Source organism: Podarcis melisellensis (genome assembly GCF_964234715.1).
Source record: "Podarcis melisellensis genome assembly, chromosome: 7".
NCBI lineage: Eukaryota > Metazoa > Chordata > Lepidosauria > Squamata > Lacertidae > Podarcis > Podarcis melisellensis.
The window spans coordinates 38,151,867-38,170,937 of NC_138539.1; the positions used below are offsets into that span (position 1 = coordinate 38,151,867).

A 19,071-nucleotide genomic window follows, 5' to 3' on the forward strand; every position below is an offset into this window, starting at 1 on the left:
TTAAAAGCAAAGGTTGAGGAGAATACTCAACAAGCAACATCTTGGTAAAATGCAATTTGTCAAATGTGTATTTCTTTTCTCAACCTCAGTTTTTAACAATCTCACACTTTTTCTTTAAACGCTGTTCACTTTATCCTTAAATACTAGCAAAACAACCACCACCACAATTGTGGTTTCCATATGTAAGTTAAATAAATATGAGTTTTTAAAGGGTTTCCTTCAGAAATTAGCATCAAAAGTTACGAGACTGCAAATGTAAGAACTTTGGGAATGGATATTATTATTATTATTATTATTATTATTATTATTATTATTATTTACCATATTTACCCAAATCTAATGCTCACATTTTTTGGCCAAATTATGTTGCAAAATTAAGATGCACATTAGATTTGATGGCACATTTACATATGCCAGCAAATACTATTTTTGGTTTCAAGGTTCTGAAAATTGATTCAGATGCGATGGCACATTAGATGTGAGTAAATACAGTATTATTCTTTATTTAATTTCTATACTGCCTTTCATTCAAAGATCGCAGGGTTGTGTACAATATAAAAACACCTTAGCTAAACCTACTATTTCCTGTAATAAATAAAGTTGTGATCTAATTGAACCCAATACCAGTTTCCTGTGTCCATTCTTTGAGACCTCCCTGCACTGGACATCATGTTCCTGTGACAGCAATGCAGTAGCATTGTACAGTAGAACATACAGCGTATGCTACAAAAAGAAATTAGAAACCCACCAGAAATGGATCATTTTTCATACTCTGGGCATTCTGTGGAAGAGATACCCCATTGGTTCCATACACAAGCACTTTTACAACAGGAATCTTTTCTGGAACATGGGCACAATCCATCCACATCTTCCATTGTCCTTGACTTCTAACATCAAACATTTTCACTGGGCCAGATGTTACAGTCATTTCTGAATGGAAAAAATACCCAGACAAACAGCATGATGCCTATTTGAGTTAAATATTAATGTCAGTTCCAAAATGTATTACAGTACTTAGCTATATTCGGTATTTCGTATTTTCAGCCTAATCTTAATCTCTTGGGCTGCCATGTAGCAGGCAATACTGGAATAACATCACAGGAGAACACATGATTTATGGTCTGAATTGGTCCCTAGGATTGCAATATTGGGGTTGGATCTTGTGCAAGGGTACCATCTGTGCCGTATCTTGTGTGCTTTGAAAATGAAGCCTCTAGATTATTCTGAATGTAGGAAATTGGGGGAGCTTAAACTGCATTAACTTCCAATAAATCTGAGTTCAAGTTGGGAAACCTTTCTTGAGAATGCCTTAAAGGCTGTTATGCAAGTTATTCCTAAGCAGTTAAGGCTTTAGTTCTTTGTACTCATACTTGGGAATTTCTGTGGGACTTCCTTATGAAGAAACTTGTGTTGGGATTTGGGTGCTGGTTCTTCAGCATGGACTTTGGCAAGTACCATAAAACAAAAAAGATAAGTTACCTTGCAGTGGAATTGAAAGCTCAGTAAAATCTTTTTTTGAATGTTTACTGATCCAGTTATTGTGAACAAAGGTGTATGTGGTAAAAGGGTAGCTTCCTTCTTTTATTACAATCTTCTCTAGGAACCAATCATCTAGAAAAAGAGAGAAAGAAATATGTTTCCATTTCTGTCCAGTGACTGTTTTTGTGCATGGTCTAAATGATTAAGAATTGAAAAGCAACTTGCATATGCAAAACTCTACAGAAAGGAATTAGTTAATAATAAGGATGATTATATGCATTTCCATTGAATGCTAAAAAAAAAAAGCCTTGGGGAATTCAAGGATTCAACGAGAATGCTTGAAGGATCCAATCAATTTCTGGGGTGAGTATCAAGCTCACTGATCATGTTGGCATGCTGGATGCATATATGGATATACATCCATATATACTCACTCTCTCTCTCTCTCTCTCTCACACACACACACACAACCTAGCAACAAAATTCACATAAACAGCCTTGATTGCTAGATGCAGAAGAGTGACTAGAAAATCTTCATGTATACCATAATTTGTTGTACAGACGGTGCTTAATTCAGCAAAGGATTTTGTCTCTTGTTATCCACACTCATTACATGTATTATCAAAAAGTTGACTCACATACTGGCAAGTCAAACTGGTGAGATAGCCAGTCTTCTGTTCTAAAAGTAAGTGACGATTCAACCCTATAAATGTCCACTCAAAAGCAAGTCCTATTGAGTGCAATGGAGTTTACTCCAAGCCAGGTATGTATAGCACTGCAGTCTCAGTGAGTGAGTGTATCTGGTGCTGCTGGGAAAACGTGAAAATATTTTTTGCAGCTATAGACTAGTATAGTCACCTTTCTGGTATTTGATACAGTATACTCAATATATATACATGTTTTCATTTTGTACCTTTGTTAAAACTTTTAAAACCTACAAGGACATGGCTCAGCTTCCCAAGGTGCACTGCTTTGATTGTGAAAACATCCACCTGTAATTTGAGGGGAGTTAATAGTATTGGGTTAGATGAAGCGAGATGCAACTGCTATTAACATGCAAGAACTGTAACTAAAATTTAAGCACTGCAAAAATCTTTCTTTGGATTTTTTCACTACATAGACAAACTTTTCAGTTTAAGAAAAGAAATAACATTTTCTGTAAGTTCGTCGTAAAAAAAGGTCATTAATGAGAGTGATGTTCTAAGTGTCAGTGACTAGTAAGACTTTATTGGAAATATTAGTGTATCGCATTATTAAGAAGTGCAGTATTTCCTGGAGTAGTTTAAAGTTCCAGTAAACTGCTCATTTGTAACAGAGCTTCTAGAATGAAACAAATAAAATCAGATGAATTATAGTTATTGCTCAAAGTGACCTTGCCTTTCTTCTGAAGTGTCTCAAATTAGCTTCAGATAGAGCTTGGGTACTAGGCTAGATTGGCCTAACCTAGGATAGTAAATATATCAGTCATATTTCTCTATTTTCTACAGACAAATCTTCTCCATATTATAATATATGAAAATACCTCTATTAAATAAGATGTTTCTTGGTAGCAGTAGTTAAACATTCTATGTTGCTCATTTCCCCCCATGAATACTAATATTATTTCCTTGACATTTATTTATTCCAGAATTAGTCCCCCTCCCCTCAGTACATCTTCCATCTCATACAACCTTTTTATATTAGAAATATCTTCTGTCTGTGAATCCTGACATTTTAAATTGGACCTAAGCATTCAGTTGCTTCTGACCAGTTTTCTCCCTGATTTATTCTCCAGGCATGCAGCAAGCACATGTTGAAATGATGACTACATGATGGAACATATTTGACCGATAGAGCTGGAATGACTAACTGCACATTGTATGCATATCTACATGGAAATAAGCCCTATTAAGTTCAATGAGTCTTACTCCCAAAGTGGAGTTCAAATCCCCACTCAACTATGAAACTCACTGGGTGACCTCAGGCCAGTCATTCACCCTCAGCCCAACCTACCTCATTGGATTGTTGTGTTGAAAGTATTGGGGGGGGGGGCAAAGTATACCACCTTGAGGTCCTTGGAGGAAAGGTGGAACAGAAATGTAATAAATAAGGACTGCAACCTAACAGATATGCACTGTGATTTACCAAATACAAGTGATCTCAATCTGGGATTAAGCAGCACAAACTATAGACAAAATATGGGATTTACTTGCACATGTCACTGATCCAGCACAGGATTGGTTCAAGAAGCTTGTGAGACCAGAAGCAGCTTGCTAAGTGGGGCAGAGTTGCTATTGCTTACCAGGAGGGAGAGGGAGATTGGAGAGGTTGGTGCAGCACAAACATAGTGGCAGAGCCAATCAAGTGTTCCTACAGGTGTGTTTGCTCCATGCCAACCTCCCTGCCATCTTGCCCCTCCCCATAAGCAATAGCAACCCACCTGTTGGGAAGGTAGCATAGAGTCTCTGCCCCACTCATTGAGCTGTTTCTGCATAAAACATGTATGTTTTAAATGTTTATCTACCAGCTCACTGAAGAGCAGAAATGGGTACAATTCAAGTTTTTGAAGTCCCATTGATTTTGATGGGAGAATTGTCAAACAAGTAATTTAGCTCTCTTCTACTAAAATCAGTGGGACCTATAACCACTTAACCACCTAACTTTGGCTGGATAATAATGTTCATTGACGATAGTGGGTTCCCATATGAATATTCAGATTCTTTTTGAGGGAAAATACTCTGTGTACAATGGAAGAGATGTTTATGTGTGCACATTTGCTATGAATTAATTTTACCTCTCCTCTGCTGAAAGTGACTGGACCACTTTTTGAAGGATTAAGCCATCGTTTCCCAGAGTCTCCCCTGCCTCCTTGAATACAAATATAAGCCTCTCCAGTGGCATCAGCTTTCTTTTTGTCTCCGGTGTGTACATGGATGGAATATTCCACAACTGAAGTAAATAAATATATATATATATATCTCACTCTAATGAAAGAAATATTTGAAACTGTTTGTCACTGGCTATAAAGTAGGATTACTTGATTACTTACCAGGCTGCTCAGCTGTTGCAAAGTTTTATGGACAAGCCACTAGACATACATTATGAACTAAAGGAAGAGACAAATCTCATTTTAAGATTTTCTCTCTGATACTGTAAATATGCAGTTGTTCCAATATCTGGATGAAAAACCTATTTTTGTCGCCATTATTTCATTGATTGTATTGCTGTTTTTTTCTAATCAGTACCCAGTTTATAGAATCAGAGCCCATTCATTCTGGTTACCACAAAATCAAATGCTAGAATTAAAAGGCTGTGTCAGTCCTAAACCTTCCAACATATAGCAGACCAGGCTGAGAAAGTAAGAGGGGAAATGTTATGAACCCCATTACACATATGGGAGCCTCATTCAATTGCATTTTGCAAGTTCAGAGATACATGCCAATGTAAATTCATGAAACTTATTCTGAGAGAGATCTGCTCATATACGTAATTGGTCAAAGGGACCAACATGTGTTTATTTCTTTTATATCCCAACACTTTCTACCACCATGGAACTCAAAGCTGCATATATGAAGTTCCTATATAGTTTCACATCTAGACACTGACCAGATCCATTCTTAGCTGCACCAAATCTATGGCTTGGGGATCTCCCTAGGATCCTAGCGGGGGAGACAAGATATGTGGGGTGTTAGTGCTGTAAGCCCCTCCTTCCTATGCTCAGGTTGCAAATATGTGCAAATAAAACCTTATATCCTAATGGCACCACAGTCTCCATTTAGCTTCATTATACAGACACCAAATTCTGGGAAAGCATCTCTGGTGTCTCTCACCACTTGGAGATTGTGGTGCATGCAACAATATTCATGTGTCGTGTGCTTGTCTGACTTGAAGAGTCCTCATGCTCTGCATTCTTCCCTAAACAGTTTTCTTCTCTTTATAAAACGTCACTGGCATATCTACACACTGACGCCTTAGTACCCTAAAGTGAGTTTGCTAATTAGCTGCTCTGGGGGGAAAATAACCTAATTAAATCTGCATAAAATATATGATTAACTTGCTCGTATGAAGCATCTCTGAAACCAAGAACAACCTGTTCTAACGAAAGGAGATAGTTGCTAGGGAAGTAGTAAGTTCCGCCCTTATTCTGTCCTCCTGAAATATATGGGTACTGCCCACTCACCCTCTGTCTGTTTTCAGAGATTCTTCACACAAAAAACTTGAATAAACGTGATCAAGCTGATCTGAGCTGCAGTGTAAACTGCTCACAGATCCTGGAACCATTCCTGCAGAGCTTCTGTGGCATTGCTTCTAATCGTTCTTTCCAAATCAGCAGGGAAACACTAAGGATTGAATCAGTGGACTGGCTCTGAGGAAGAGGAGTCAGACCCTCCCAAGACCTCTGGGGCTGCTGTTACAGTAAAGGTAAAGGTACCCCTGACCAACAGGTCCAGTCGTGACCGACTCTGGGGTTGCGCGCTCATCTCGCTCCAGAGGCCGGGAGCGGGCGCTTGTCCGAAGACAGCTTCTGGGTCACGTGGCCAGCGTGACTAAGCCACAGCTGGCGAGCCAGCACCAGCGCAGCACACAGAAATGCCGTTTACCTTCCCGCTGGAGAGCGGTCCCTATTTAACTACTCGCACTTTGAGGTGCTTTCGAACTGCTAGGTGGGCAGGAGCTGGGACCGAGCAATGGGAGCTCACCCCGTCGCGGGGATTCGAACCGCCAACCTTTCGATCAGCAAGTCCTAGGCTCTGTGGTTTAACCCACAGCGCCACCCGCATCCTGGGGCTGCTGTTAGAGCATCCCAAGTTACCAAGCCCTTAGGACATGGGCGGAGCCAGGGGCAAGGAGGGGCAGCTGTCCCCCCACATCAATAAAAATCAATAAAAATACATAGCAAACTGAGGTTCTCCCCCCCCCCAACAAAAGGCCAACTCCCCACAAAAAATATATTGGCTATGCCCATGCCTAATGACACCTTGGACTCAGCTATACAGCTGCAAATAAGTGTTCACAGCATGTTCATAGCTTTTCTACCCCACATTTACTTCTTTATTATTAAATGTATACCCCACCCTTCCTCTGAAAGGGGCCCAGAGAAGAAAACCTTCCCCCATATACGACATCTGGATCCCTTCCTTGACTCTAGACACACACACACCCTTTTATCCCCAGCCACCAGTTGATCTCAGTTGAGACATAACAATAAAAAAACTCTTAAACACCTAAAGCCATACCACATGATAATCCTTAATCAACATAAAATCTCAAATGCTCAAAAGCACAAGCCAGCCAAATACAGAATGAGCTTCAACATGATCCTCACGAGTGAGGAAAAAGGTGAGTTTTTTAAAAAATAGCACCAGGATTTGACCTTTTGGAGAAGACCTCTTGTGAAGCTAGGCTATGCCTATAGTCTCACAATCTTGGGAAAGAGAAGAGGCAGAATTACTTCTTGCAGCCCATCTGTTTTCACAGCACAGGCAGGAGGACAGGAAACGTCTGTACTTTGCTCTGGAAGACTCAAATGCGAATTTGTGCTTTACCCAGTCAATCTGCTCTAAACAGGCCTCCCATTCTGAAGTCTGAGGGAATGGCAGAGCCGGCCTGCCCATGAGGCAGGCTGCAGCAACCGCCTCAGGTGGCAGAAGTAAAAGATGCAGTGCTCTGCCTGTACCACTGCTTCTGCCATCACCAGTGAGATGGAGGCATTCTGGCACATTGTTTTGCCACGGGGTCATTCCAGTGGCAGAAGGGGTGTGTGTGTGTGTGTGTGTGTGTGTGTGTGTGTGTGTGTGTGTGTGTGCTGGCAGCAGACGTAGAAGGTGATGAAAAGAGGCAGGCCACCCCTGTGGCCTGGGATGTGGAAGGAAAGCAGAAGGACATTTTTGGGAGTCCCTGACTATTAAGTTTAAATGTTTAACACAGCATACACACTGAAATACCATTTTGAGAACTGTAATTTTCAAAACCCTTCTCTGTAGAATGCAGGATAATCTTGTCCTCTAAGAGTGGAAGAAAATGGATAGCCAAACTTACAGATCACATTTCAATCATGGCTTTTTAAAACCTTTTGGTTGCAGTCACAGCAAGAGCCACATTTCCACTGAAACATTTTAGTGCAACACTCAAAATGTCATTTTTTAAAGGACTGTATTAAGCAGCTGTGGCAACTGCTGCCTTCTCCTCACCTTTCTGCTGTACTATAGCTAATGTAGCTAAAGTGGCGTCATAATATGAACTGCTTTAAATATATGTAGCTGGCAAGGAGCTCATGCATAGGTGCTGAAAAGCACTCATCCAGCAAAGGTGAGCACTCATCCAACAAAGGACAGTCTCCCCTTGCCTTACACTCTCTCTAACTGTAGGATTTTTATCACACAGTTTTTAAAAATGGCTGGGCCAACATCTCACCTAACAGCAACTCTAGATTCGCACAACAAGGCTATTCTCTACTAGGGAACAGAAAGCTGGAAATGGTGTTCTTATCTGTAAAAGATATAATATGCCTTAGGTAGGGGTTTTCCAACTTTTTGACCTTACCCTACCGGCACCTAACATCCACTACTTTATGCCCATCTTAAAAGTGAAAGCATGTGGAGATTCTCAATGCTAGTTGTGTGTAGCAGCAGCATGTTGCTCAGTGCAAAGATCTATGGACTTGGTGGGTATGTATCTAGCACTAGGATTAGAAGAAGACTAGGATAGTTCTGACCCCCTGTGATAGCCTGAGATTCCCAAATCAGGTTGGGATAACTGAGAGGCTGGAATTAAGAAAAAATAGTGTTGGGCTGTGTTCATACTCCCATTTACTGACCCCCACCCCCTTAAAAACCTACAGCAACATTACTGTTTGATGCATCATTTCTTGAACTAGCTTAACACCAATTCAAGTCATTAGGTAAAGATAAAGGGACCCCTAACCATTAGGTCCAGTTGTGACCGACTCTGGGGTTGCAGCGCTCATCTTGCTTATTGGCCGACGGAGCCAGCGTACAGCTTCTAGGTCATGGGGCCTGCATGACTAAGCCGCTTCTGGCGAACCAGAGCAGCACACGGAAATGCCGTTTACCTTCCCGCTAAAGCGGTACCTATTTATCTACTTGCACTTTGACGTGCTTTCCAACTGCTAGGTTGGCAGAGCTGGGACCGAGCAACGGGAGCTCACCCCGTCATGGGGATTTAAACTGCCAACCTTCTGATAGGCAAGTCCTAGGCTCTGTGGTTTAACCCACAGCGCCACCCATGTCCCTATTCAAGTCATTAAACTGGTCTTAATCTGTCTCTATCCAAGGTGTGAACACCTTGACTTAGGTTAAAGACATTCCCACCCCGTCAATACCCCCTGGTGTGTACACAGTCAGATGAATCAGGCACTAATGAAACTGGGCATGTGAATTGCAGTTGTTTAACCAACTAGAACTCATTTGATTAAACAATTAACTAATTGGTTAAAGACTGCATAATTTAAATTGGGGAGTGACAACAGCGGGTTATATCCAACATAGTACCATGTGAGCATTCTGTCACCGGCACAGAGAAGGCCCTACTGCTGCTTTTGGCAACTGATCTTATCTAAGTCTGTCTATTGTTATACCAAATCTTTTTATACAGCTGCTCTTTAGTGTGATTCCTGCTCTTTTCAACATGAGCTGCATATAATGAAGTTCCCATTAGATTGCACCCTTGGCAACTAGAAATGTATGATTTCCTGTTATAAAAGCAAAAGGTCTACTACCTGTCATTTATCAGGGGGAAGGCAGATAATGTGATGCTCAATAGTTCTGATTCCATGCACGCATGCTGGAGCACACATTTTGGAAGATTTACATGCACAAAATATTAAAAGCCACACTGTAAATCCAGTGCCAAATTTCAGTGGGTGTCTTCATCAGCTTATTTATTTGCAACTGGGTGTGAGGAAGCAAAACATAAAAATTGTGGCAAAGGACTTGAAATTTGTCTCCAGGTCTTGCTCAGTTTTGAGGGATTTATGTTTAAATTCCAACCCCAACTTCTCCTGTCACATTTATTTTTGACTGACAGCAGGAAAGCTGGAGGCTTGGTTTTGTATCCCAGTGTAGTACGGAATAAATGGAAACCTTGGCCCCATCTGCACTGCACATTTAAAGCAGCATCATGTCAGTTTAAACAGTCATGCCTTCCGCCAAAAAATCCTGGAACTTTACTTTAGGGTGCTGCAAATTGTTAGGAGATCCCTAGTTCCTTCACAGAGCTGCAGTTACCAGAGTGGTTTAACAGTCAATTCCTTTTCCCCAGGGAACTCTGGGGATTGTTGCTTTCTGAGGGAAATAGGGGTCCCCTAACATCTCAACACCATTAACAAACTGCTGGATTTACATTCCCTTACCCCCCAGCCTAGACCTCCACCCCTCCCTCTCTTGTTATTTAAAAATATATGTTCATGGTAAAGCATTTCAAAATGGAGGGAATCTGGAATTTGCATAGGCACAAGAGAAAAAGACCAGGAGAAACGGTCTACTGTGGTTTACGATTTCAGATCTAAGCACATGCATAGCACAATAAAAGCATGTGTCCACTCAGGAAGTCCCACTGAATTCAACGAGGTTTATTTCAAGGTTGGCGTGTAAGAAGTGCAGACTTAGTAGAAGTCACTCTCACAAAACTTGATGGGATTTACTTCTGAGTAGTATGTTTAGGATCACTCTGTAAAACCGATTATGGAAAACACCATGAGAAGGAATAATAAGTAAGAATGATGACAGATGACACATTTAAGTACAGATGGGGTGGAGGGTAATAAAAAAAGTGCTTGATTCATTTCAAAACTTTTCCTACAGCTCCTATTATAAGCCTCTGCTATTCATATCGAGTAATACATAATAAAAAGGGATGAATTTAGATATTGCGACATTTCATGAAGTCATTCTTTAATAAGTCTGAGGTATACGTATAGAAAGGATTGTATCATGATTGAAGTAAGGATTTTAAAGGCCAATTTTGCATCGAAATGTGAGAGACGCTGGCACATGAGAGACGTATTGCTAATAATGATGGGCACCAAGAAAAGATATTCTGGTTAACTGTACTTAGCTTATTTTCAATGCACTTACTTTGAAACAGAATATCAGCAGAAATTAGTGTGGAAAGAAAGATGGTTATTTTAAATGACATCTTTCCCACACTGAGCTGTGCCTTTCCTAATTTGGCTGGGGGCGGGGGGTCTTCTTTATGTCTTTCCCCCTAGCACTGTTGAAAAAATTATGCCTTGCTCCCACTAAAACAGACCTACACTCAAGAAAACCTAGCATTTTGTAGCAGTTTATTTGTTTCTATTCTACTATATTTATTTTCTCACATTTATGCTCCACTTTTCCTCTAAGGTGCTGTGCATGGTTTCCCACTCTCTCCATTTTATTGTCACAACGACCCTGTGAGGTGGGCTAAGGCTGAGAGACTGCGGCTTTGCCCAAGGTCACTCTGCAAGCTTCATGCCTGAGCAGGGATTTAAACTGTAGTCTCTCAGGCCCTAGTCCAACACTCTAAACACTATGCTGCAACTCTTCATTGTAATACAGGGAAAACAAAGGAAGCAGGGAGAAGCATGGTGAGCAAAAAGGAAGTTTCTGTGTATGACCATTACTGCAAGGATATTATGCCATTATTAAAATGGCGATATTCTAGACTCTAGAGTAAAAGATAGTTCTGTGCTTGGTGTAAAGGCAGATCAACATATCATTTGAAAAACAAATAAACTTAAATTGGAATAAATATTGGAAAGTTTGCTTTTGAGACATGAAGCCAGGTCTTTCAATAATTTGGGCAATTAAGTGGTATATTAAAAATTAGGATGATGAAATCATCATCATCTGTGGTTACTTAGAGGCTGTCTCCTCCTGTGTTTGATGCTCACTCCTTACTAAATAATAATAATAATAATAATAATAATAATAATAATAATAATAATAATTTATTGTTTATACCCTGCCTATCTGGCTGGGTTTCCCCAAGATGCTGCTTAGTTTTATTAGACATTGGGCAGTGTGCAGAGGCTTTCTCACATCCTCCTTTCAGCCACAGATCATTGCTCACCTCCAGCTTCTACTGCATGTGTCAGAAATAGTAGTTTGTGAGGATGCAGTTGTGTGTACATGCATGTAGGGGATTGGCAGACAGCAGATATTGCCTTCCCCTTGTGCTTTCTGCTTGTGTAAGGGGCATTCTCAAATCATGCTAAAATTCTGTGGAAAAAGACTGCCACCACATTCTAAACACATTTGCTCACAAGTCCCAATATTCAAGAGAGATGGCATCAGACATCCTAGATCACATCTTAGAACAGGGTGGACCAACATGCAGCCCACATACGGCCCAAGGGGTCTTTTTTGGAGGCCCTTGCTAAGTACCAAAGCTGCAACGAACAGGAAGTGACAACATGAAAGCCTTGCCCTGGTTTGCGACCACCGCAGGTCACCTGTCCCAGCTGCGGCTGAGAATTCTCCTTGGGGGTGGGATGCGGAGAGAGAGAGAGGGATGAGAGAGGGGGGAAAGGAAAAGAGCAAGATGTGTTTTCTCCAGCCAAGCCACCATTGTTTCTTTTGGAGTAGTGGGGGCAGGCATTTTGAGATGATCCCTAACTGGACCTGGAGACAATGAGTGCACACATGAATGAGAGAGTGTGAGTTGCATATTTTCTCAGCAGCAGTGCTGGAAGCTGGAGCAGCAAAAGAGGAGAGAAGGGGGAAAGGGGAAGAAGCATAGTTGTGTGTGTGTATATGTGTTGCATATGTTAAATCTATTAGTTGTGTGTTTAATTATATATATTTAATTAAATATATCATTTGTGTATACAGTGGTACCTCGGGTTAAGTACTTAATTCATTCCGGAGCTCCGTTCTTAACCTGAAACTGTTCTTAACCTGAAGCACCACTTTAGCTAATGGGGCCTCCCGCTGCCGCTGCGCCGCCGGAGCCCGATTTCTGCTCTCATCCTGAAGCAAAGTTCTTAACCTGAAGCACTATTTCTGGGTTAGCGGAGTCTGTAACCTGAAGCGTATGTAACCTGAAGCATATGTAACCTGAGGTACCACTGTATTAAATAATATCAACTACATTGCAAACATTTTAATTTATAGTATGGAAATTTAATACAGCCAGTGACCCCAGCTTCTTTGTCAAAGAACTACTGCAGTCCACTTCATCTGAGAGGTTGGACCGTCCTGTCCTAGAACATGTGCAAAGGATTGCAGCATTTGCTTTGGCTATAACCCCATGCATACACACAGTGGTATTTATTTCCTTGTGAACAGGCATAGGATTGTTCTCCTAGTTCCATATAGCAGACTATTTTTGGAGATGAAAGAATAGATGCTCTGAAAAAATCACTTCCAACCGTCACTTTACAATAAGGTCAAAATCATTCTCTTGGAAGGTTGCACCAACAGCTGCACAGGGGCATCCAAGGTCTTCAGCCTTTGTAATAAAAAAAAGAGCAGATTTCTCTTACCAGGAAAGGGATCCTGTTCGGAACACAATGCTGGCAGTTCAACACAGGTCTCTTCATTGGGTTTGAACCAACAGTCAAAATTTAGCCACATCTCTTGGTTGGTGCCTATATGTTTCATATGCAGCATGGCTAAATGCCAAGACTCCTTTAGCAGAGCATGTGGACCAGATACTTGAATTTTGTAAAGGGAGCCAATGTTTGCCAGTTCAGCCTATGTGAAAGGAAGAACAAACAATTACCAAAACTTGCCTTTTGGATCAGCATAAAATAATTATTTGCCTGTCAGCTGTGTTTGATGTCTTAATGGTTTCAACCACTAAGGGCACAGCAAAACCTCCCCCTACTGGCAGAGGTTTGAGGTGCAGTGGGGCCACCACCACATCCACCCACAGTCCTGCTCCTCATGGTGGCTGTGGGAAAGTGGGGGCAGGACATTCGGGCCCAGATTGGACAATGCCATGAGGCCAACACAAGATCCAATGGACCCCAGCTCAGCCCTTCCCTTTGTCCAGTTTCAGGGCTTTCTCCAGGTAGCTGTTGGTTGGGTACCCTGAAGCCAGCAGTCCCATGTGTTTCATAGATGGAAGGGGGAGTGCTGTGACACTTAGGTCAGTCCATTGGTTGGAGCTAGCTAGCAAAGCCAGCAGAGCTAAGCGGAGAGACAATTCCACTTAGTTCAACCTTCCACCTCCCAGCCCAGCCTAACACTGTTTATGGATTGCTTTGATCTATAAGAGCAACACATTAACATCATAGTACAAAGAGGATTTAAAAATAATTATCAGCCTTTAAAATAATTATAAAAGTCCTGGTGAATCTTTCTATGCACAATATTGTTACAAAGGTTGGGTGCCACCCTCACTCTCTGCTGAGTGGTAGCAAGATTCCAGGGGGTTCCAGGCACTCACAGGGTGTCAGTTTCTTTGGAGAATTGAGGCATGGCAGAGACTGTCAGAGCCTTATGAAATATGGTTTATTCACCTATTTACACCTTCAGGCTGCACAGAGGGAGTGCAGATCTTACAGCATGGTCATTTCAAGATGGGGTTGTCCCCCACAGCAGTGCAGCCCTGGAGTCAAATGGATTTCTTCAGCCAGCCTTCAGCCAACCTACCCAAGATGGATCTCTGGCTTCGTTCTCTCCCTTCTTCCCAGAAAAACTTGCTAAAAACACTCTTTTCCTGTCACCTCAAACACACACCCCATCACCTTGGCAATCGCTGTGTGACTAGGCCCAATAATTCCTTTTCAGTCAGGCCATCAACACCTTTTGTCGTGTTAATGCATCTATCCCAGGCGAGGGAGGCCCTGGCTTTGAAAGGAAGCTTAGCTTGTATTTTTGCAATGGCCTGCAATCTTCCCCACAATACTCCAAAATAATAAAAATCCTACCATTTTTTAATTTCTATGGTTTAGGTGGGTCCCCCCCCAAATCTATAACAATATTATTCACATGGAGTGTTGTGAACTAAGGATGAGGTTTTCATCTGAATTAGATAAACAATAGAAAACTGAGAGTCCCTTCGTGCATCACATTTTTTACACCTCCTAAGATGTTTTTGCATTCTGCTGAAAAATATACAGCATAATTTCAACAAGACCATATTTGCAAATAAATACTGGTATCACACATGCACAAGAATAAGGAACTCAAGAGTTGGCTTCTGCAATACCCTGCTGTATAGAAATATAACGTGTGGGAGAAAAAGCTTTATCTTTGCCTTTATGTTCTTTTGTGGGATTCTAAACAATGTTTTCATTTTATCTTAACACCAGGAAAATTAAAAGCTATTGATCCTTTGATTTATAATCTACCATTTAGACCCCTGTAAACAAGGCACTTTGATGTGCTGTTTTTATGAGAAGCAATCTAGCTGCAGTGATGTTAGCAAGGATTCAAGTGCTATTTTCATTCCTATCAGTCTTTTATGGAAGAAACATCTTTCCAGGGTGAACAGTAAGTAAAGTAGCTGAGATCAGCAGGGTCAATGTCAGCCCCCAACATACCTGAGCAACTGCTATCTCAATGGGCCCATCACTGTCCTAGCCAGACAGCACCAGACAGCTAGGTCTAACCCCCATTTAAATTCCCCACAATGCTCCCAACAGGGCATCATTCTGGGGTGCTGTGAGAAATTAGTAGGGTGACTAGATTCAGCTGCTTGAAGTGCTGCTGCTACCACTTACTGCCAGCTAAGGCTTTCCAAGGCCCTTTCAAACCTGGAGGGAAGTTCACTAAAGAAAAAGCTGAGGACACATATTGGCAATTCACCAGTGCTTGGCATGTGTGCAAATGTGTCCCAGGTTGTGAAAAGCAAGTATAGTTTCACTTAAAAGGCTTCATTGTTTCTTCCAGTGGTGCATTACTGCCTCTGCAAAATCGCTGAGATCATAGTGGCAGTGGAATGGGAAGGGCCCCCAAAAGGAATTGTTTCATGATTCGACAGTTGCCAGTTTGTTTCCTGACCCAATTCAAGGCGCTCATGTAAGCGTTTAAAGCCCTGAACAAGTCAGGTCCCAAGTACCTGAAAGACCGTCTCCTTCCCTAGAGGCTACCTCAGGTGCTAAGATCTGAGAAGGGTGCCCTCTTGGTTGTTCTACTGCCTGCAGAAGGTTCGGAGTGATGGCCCAAGAGGTGGCATTCTCAGTAGCAGTCCCTAAGTTGGGAAACTGGCACCTTCACTATACAGCTTTTGACAAATGCTTTAGATACTTGAGATGTATATTTTTTAGGACCCACCATATTGTTTTTAATTTTAAGTTGTTTTAAAATGCTTTTGATACTGTGTAATATTGTATTTTAATATAAATGTTGTGTTTCAATTACTGCAGCCCACTCTGGGCCATAATGGTAAACAGTGGGTAATAAATAGTAGTAGTAGCAGTAGCAGTAGTAGTAGTAATACATACAATGAGTTCACTGATCTTTGGGTCATCTTACAGCTTTAAAATGGCACACACATGTACACATGGTATAGCCCCCAAATCATCTACTCTAAGCAATGTCTTTAGCCTTTGTATTTTTGTTTCTTGTAAAAAGAAAAAGAAAAAAGGAATACTTGATTACTTTGATTTCTGTTGCTGTTCCTGAAAACTGATGTGACAGCTTTTTGCAGTCTTGGTCTCCATAGAAAATGAAAGTCAAGTTTACAGGTTCAGTTTCAGTGTTCATATCAGACCCAATGATATTCATTATCCATAAACCAGAGGACTTTTTGTTGATTTGAGGATCTTTTGCGCAAGAGATCAGTTTTTTACCTTAAAAGGGAGTAATGACAAAATCAGGATATAATTGGATCCAGTTTGGGTGGTAAACAAAAGGTATGATAACTCACTTTAAGTTCTACTTATTTCAACTGGAGAATTTATATATGTATTTAACTTTTAAAACTTCAGCAACTCTGCCCCCTCCAAAAAGCTCAACAACCCTACTTAAATGTACCATACTTAAGATTGGCTAAATTTTACCCCAGTGCTATGTTGCTTTGCTACAGCCATGACAACAGTAGTATTGCACCTATAGAGTTGCTCTTTAATAATTCAATGCTATAATGTTTTCCCTGATAATTTTAAATCACAGATATAGAGTCCTTTTAAACTAATACCATTTGGGTTTCACTGTCCATTCTGAAGTTAATTATTAAGGAACAGACAGCATCCTTCAGAGTCCTAATTAATTGTTCTCATAGAAAACACCAATGATCTGCAAATTCCACTATATCATCCACAAATACTCTTTAGTGTGAGAGACAATGACAGGTGTAGATAACAAATGGCTTCAACAAAATACTCTTGCAATCAGGCCATAAATAGGAACATGCTGTGTGATAGTGACAAGTGAACATATAATAAAGCCTAATCTGCTCAAGATCCTAGCACAGCAGGGCTGAATATTTGGTTTCTGTCTGCTATATCTGTACCATTAACCCTGCAGTAATAATATCTATTAATGTATTTTTGTTGTTCCCTGCAGGAGGGTTCCTGTGACTTTAACAGTTGCACGAGGCAGGAATACAACAGGTGATACTTTTCTTGGCTCAGGCACGTAGCTGTGGGATGAAATGTCACCCACTTAATTTGTTAATGAGACAAGAGCATCACCCTTTGGCTCTGTAGTCCCAGGGCAACTGGTAGTTGGATGTAAGCATTTTTTTTGGCAGGGAAGGCAAAGCATGAAGCCAGACTGGTCTCCCCTTTGATGCCATTCTGTTCTAAGAGGCAAGGCAAGCAGCCTCTTAACAAAAGCCATTACCTTGCCCATGGAAGAAATCAGATTTTGCGTGTAACCTTTTCCCTTAAAAATCCAAATGCTTATTTTTTATTTGGTCATTTTGAGAAATCATCATTATAACTGGGCAACTAATAAATCAGATAAATATGTATGGTTCCAGATTCAAAAGTTCACAAGCTGCAAACTGCGGGATACTAGTTACTAATGCATTTTGTCTACCAATACTGTCAGCTATTAAATTTCACTGTATTGTGTATTTAAAATACTTTCTGCGAAAAACAAAATACCATTACATGACAGCTATTAGATGGTGCAATATAAAAAATGCTTTTCTGTGCCAGCTATCAAATACAGTGGTTTTCAAACACAGTTGTGACTGGTGGGCAAGTATTATTTTTTTTAAAAAAAAGCTTTTCTAACACAGTTGATCTTCCCTTTCAATGTGCAGCCATACCAGAAGATCTAGTGTGTTTGGACAATCCTATCTTTTTGTCCTGTGTAATGGCAGACCCCAAAGTATTCCAAGTGAAATGAATATATACTTTAGGGCATCCCTGAATTTTCTGCAACACTCATTGGAAGTGTAACTGAAGAAATAAACTCTGCTGTTTTGGTTCTTTAAAATGATAATAAGAATAGCTACAAATCACTGGCAAAAAGCAACTGTCAGCTATCAAACTGAAACATGGTGAAGACAGAAGGAACTTATAGAACAGAGTTAGAATTGTTTCAATCTCATACATACCTATTGTTTCAATCTCACACACAGTGTCACAGATTCCCAGGTGAGTATCCAGCCAATTCCAACATGGGAAGACCCATTCTTTATCTGAGTTCTCAGACTTCTTAACTGTTACCATCTTCAAGTATATTCCAGCTCCATATCCTTCTCCATCATGTCCTATAACTACCTTTTTCAAATGGCTCAAGGAAACAGCCTCCACGAAGAAGGAATCCACCTGAAGAAGAGCTACTTTTTAATTTACAAATATTAAGTAATCAAGTCTAGACATAACAGTTTTGGGTGTGTGTGGAATTTGTATAGAGAACAAGATCTGGATGTCATGCCTGACTATTGAATCTTTAAGCACTTCAAGTTATTTTTCAGATTGAGGCACATTGACTACCTAGTGAATACTATTTAACAATTACATTAAACTCCATCATGTTTCTCATACGCAGGAAATTATCCATCCCCCACGTGGTCCCTTCCAGAGCTTGTTGGGCTGCAGCTTCCAACATTTCTGACCACTGGTCTTGCTAACTAGAACTGATGAGTGTTGTAGTTAGCTGCATTCTTAGTATCCTTGCCATTTTGCTAACCTTTTCATATCTATATATCTATATCTATATCATCTATATCTATATCTATATATCTATCTATATATCTATATCTATCATCTCTATATATCTTCTTGGCTCCTCTGTGTTTCAATTCAGGACAGTTAAAAATAAAAGTTCCAGAGAGAGTAAGGCTCCTGTCTTTCTTCTCCTGCAGCCCTATTTTAGGATACTTCAGCTGACTATTTTTTTTAAAAGAAGAGTCCCTTGCTGGCTGGGACACACCATTGCTATGCAATACCACTCATCCAATACTCATCCAATCCAATTATAATAATGGAGGGGAAAAGAACTGAGATTTCTCCCCATCTCTCAGCAGCTAGTCTTTCTTCAAGCGACGAATCTACTTGCTACCACTATGTAGCAAAGTGATAACTGTACAATGTAATTGTAATATTCTGTTGCATTTGGAAAATGTATAGGAGAATAAAATGAAACTGGAAACTGGGTAGTTACATGTAAGTAAACAACGAGGTTCATAATATTTACAAACCACTTTGTAATCAGGTTTTTTGTACCTTCTCCATTTCATTGCATTAAATGAGGGTTTGGG

General features: G+C 40.6%; 1 protein-coding gene across 3 annotated transcripts in view; it reads right to left on the reverse strand.

Moving 5' to 3' along the window:
• Positions 1-19,071, reverse strand: part of RP1 (RP1 axonemal microtubule associated) — a 176,553-nt gene that overhangs the window by 40,892 nt on the left and 116,590 nt on the right. For all 3 annotated transcript variants that reach the window (XM_081917503.1, XM_081917501.1, XM_081917502.1), the window contains 7 exons: positions 17,923-18,136; positions 16,014-16,204; positions 12,947-13,157; positions 4,253-4,407; positions 2,393-2,471; positions 1,480-1,611; positions 749-930 (listed from right to left, as the gene is read on the reverse strand). In XM_081917503.1, the coding sequence (XP_081773629.1) occupies positions 749-930; positions 1,480-1,611; positions 2,393-2,471; positions 4,253-4,407; positions 12,947-13,157; positions 16,014-16,204; positions 17,923-18,136 (1,164 nt within the window). The remainder of the gene's footprint in view (positions 1-748; positions 931-1,479; positions 1,612-2,392; positions 2,472-4,252; positions 4,408-12,946; positions 13,158-16,013; positions 16,205-17,922; positions 18,137-19,071) is intronic.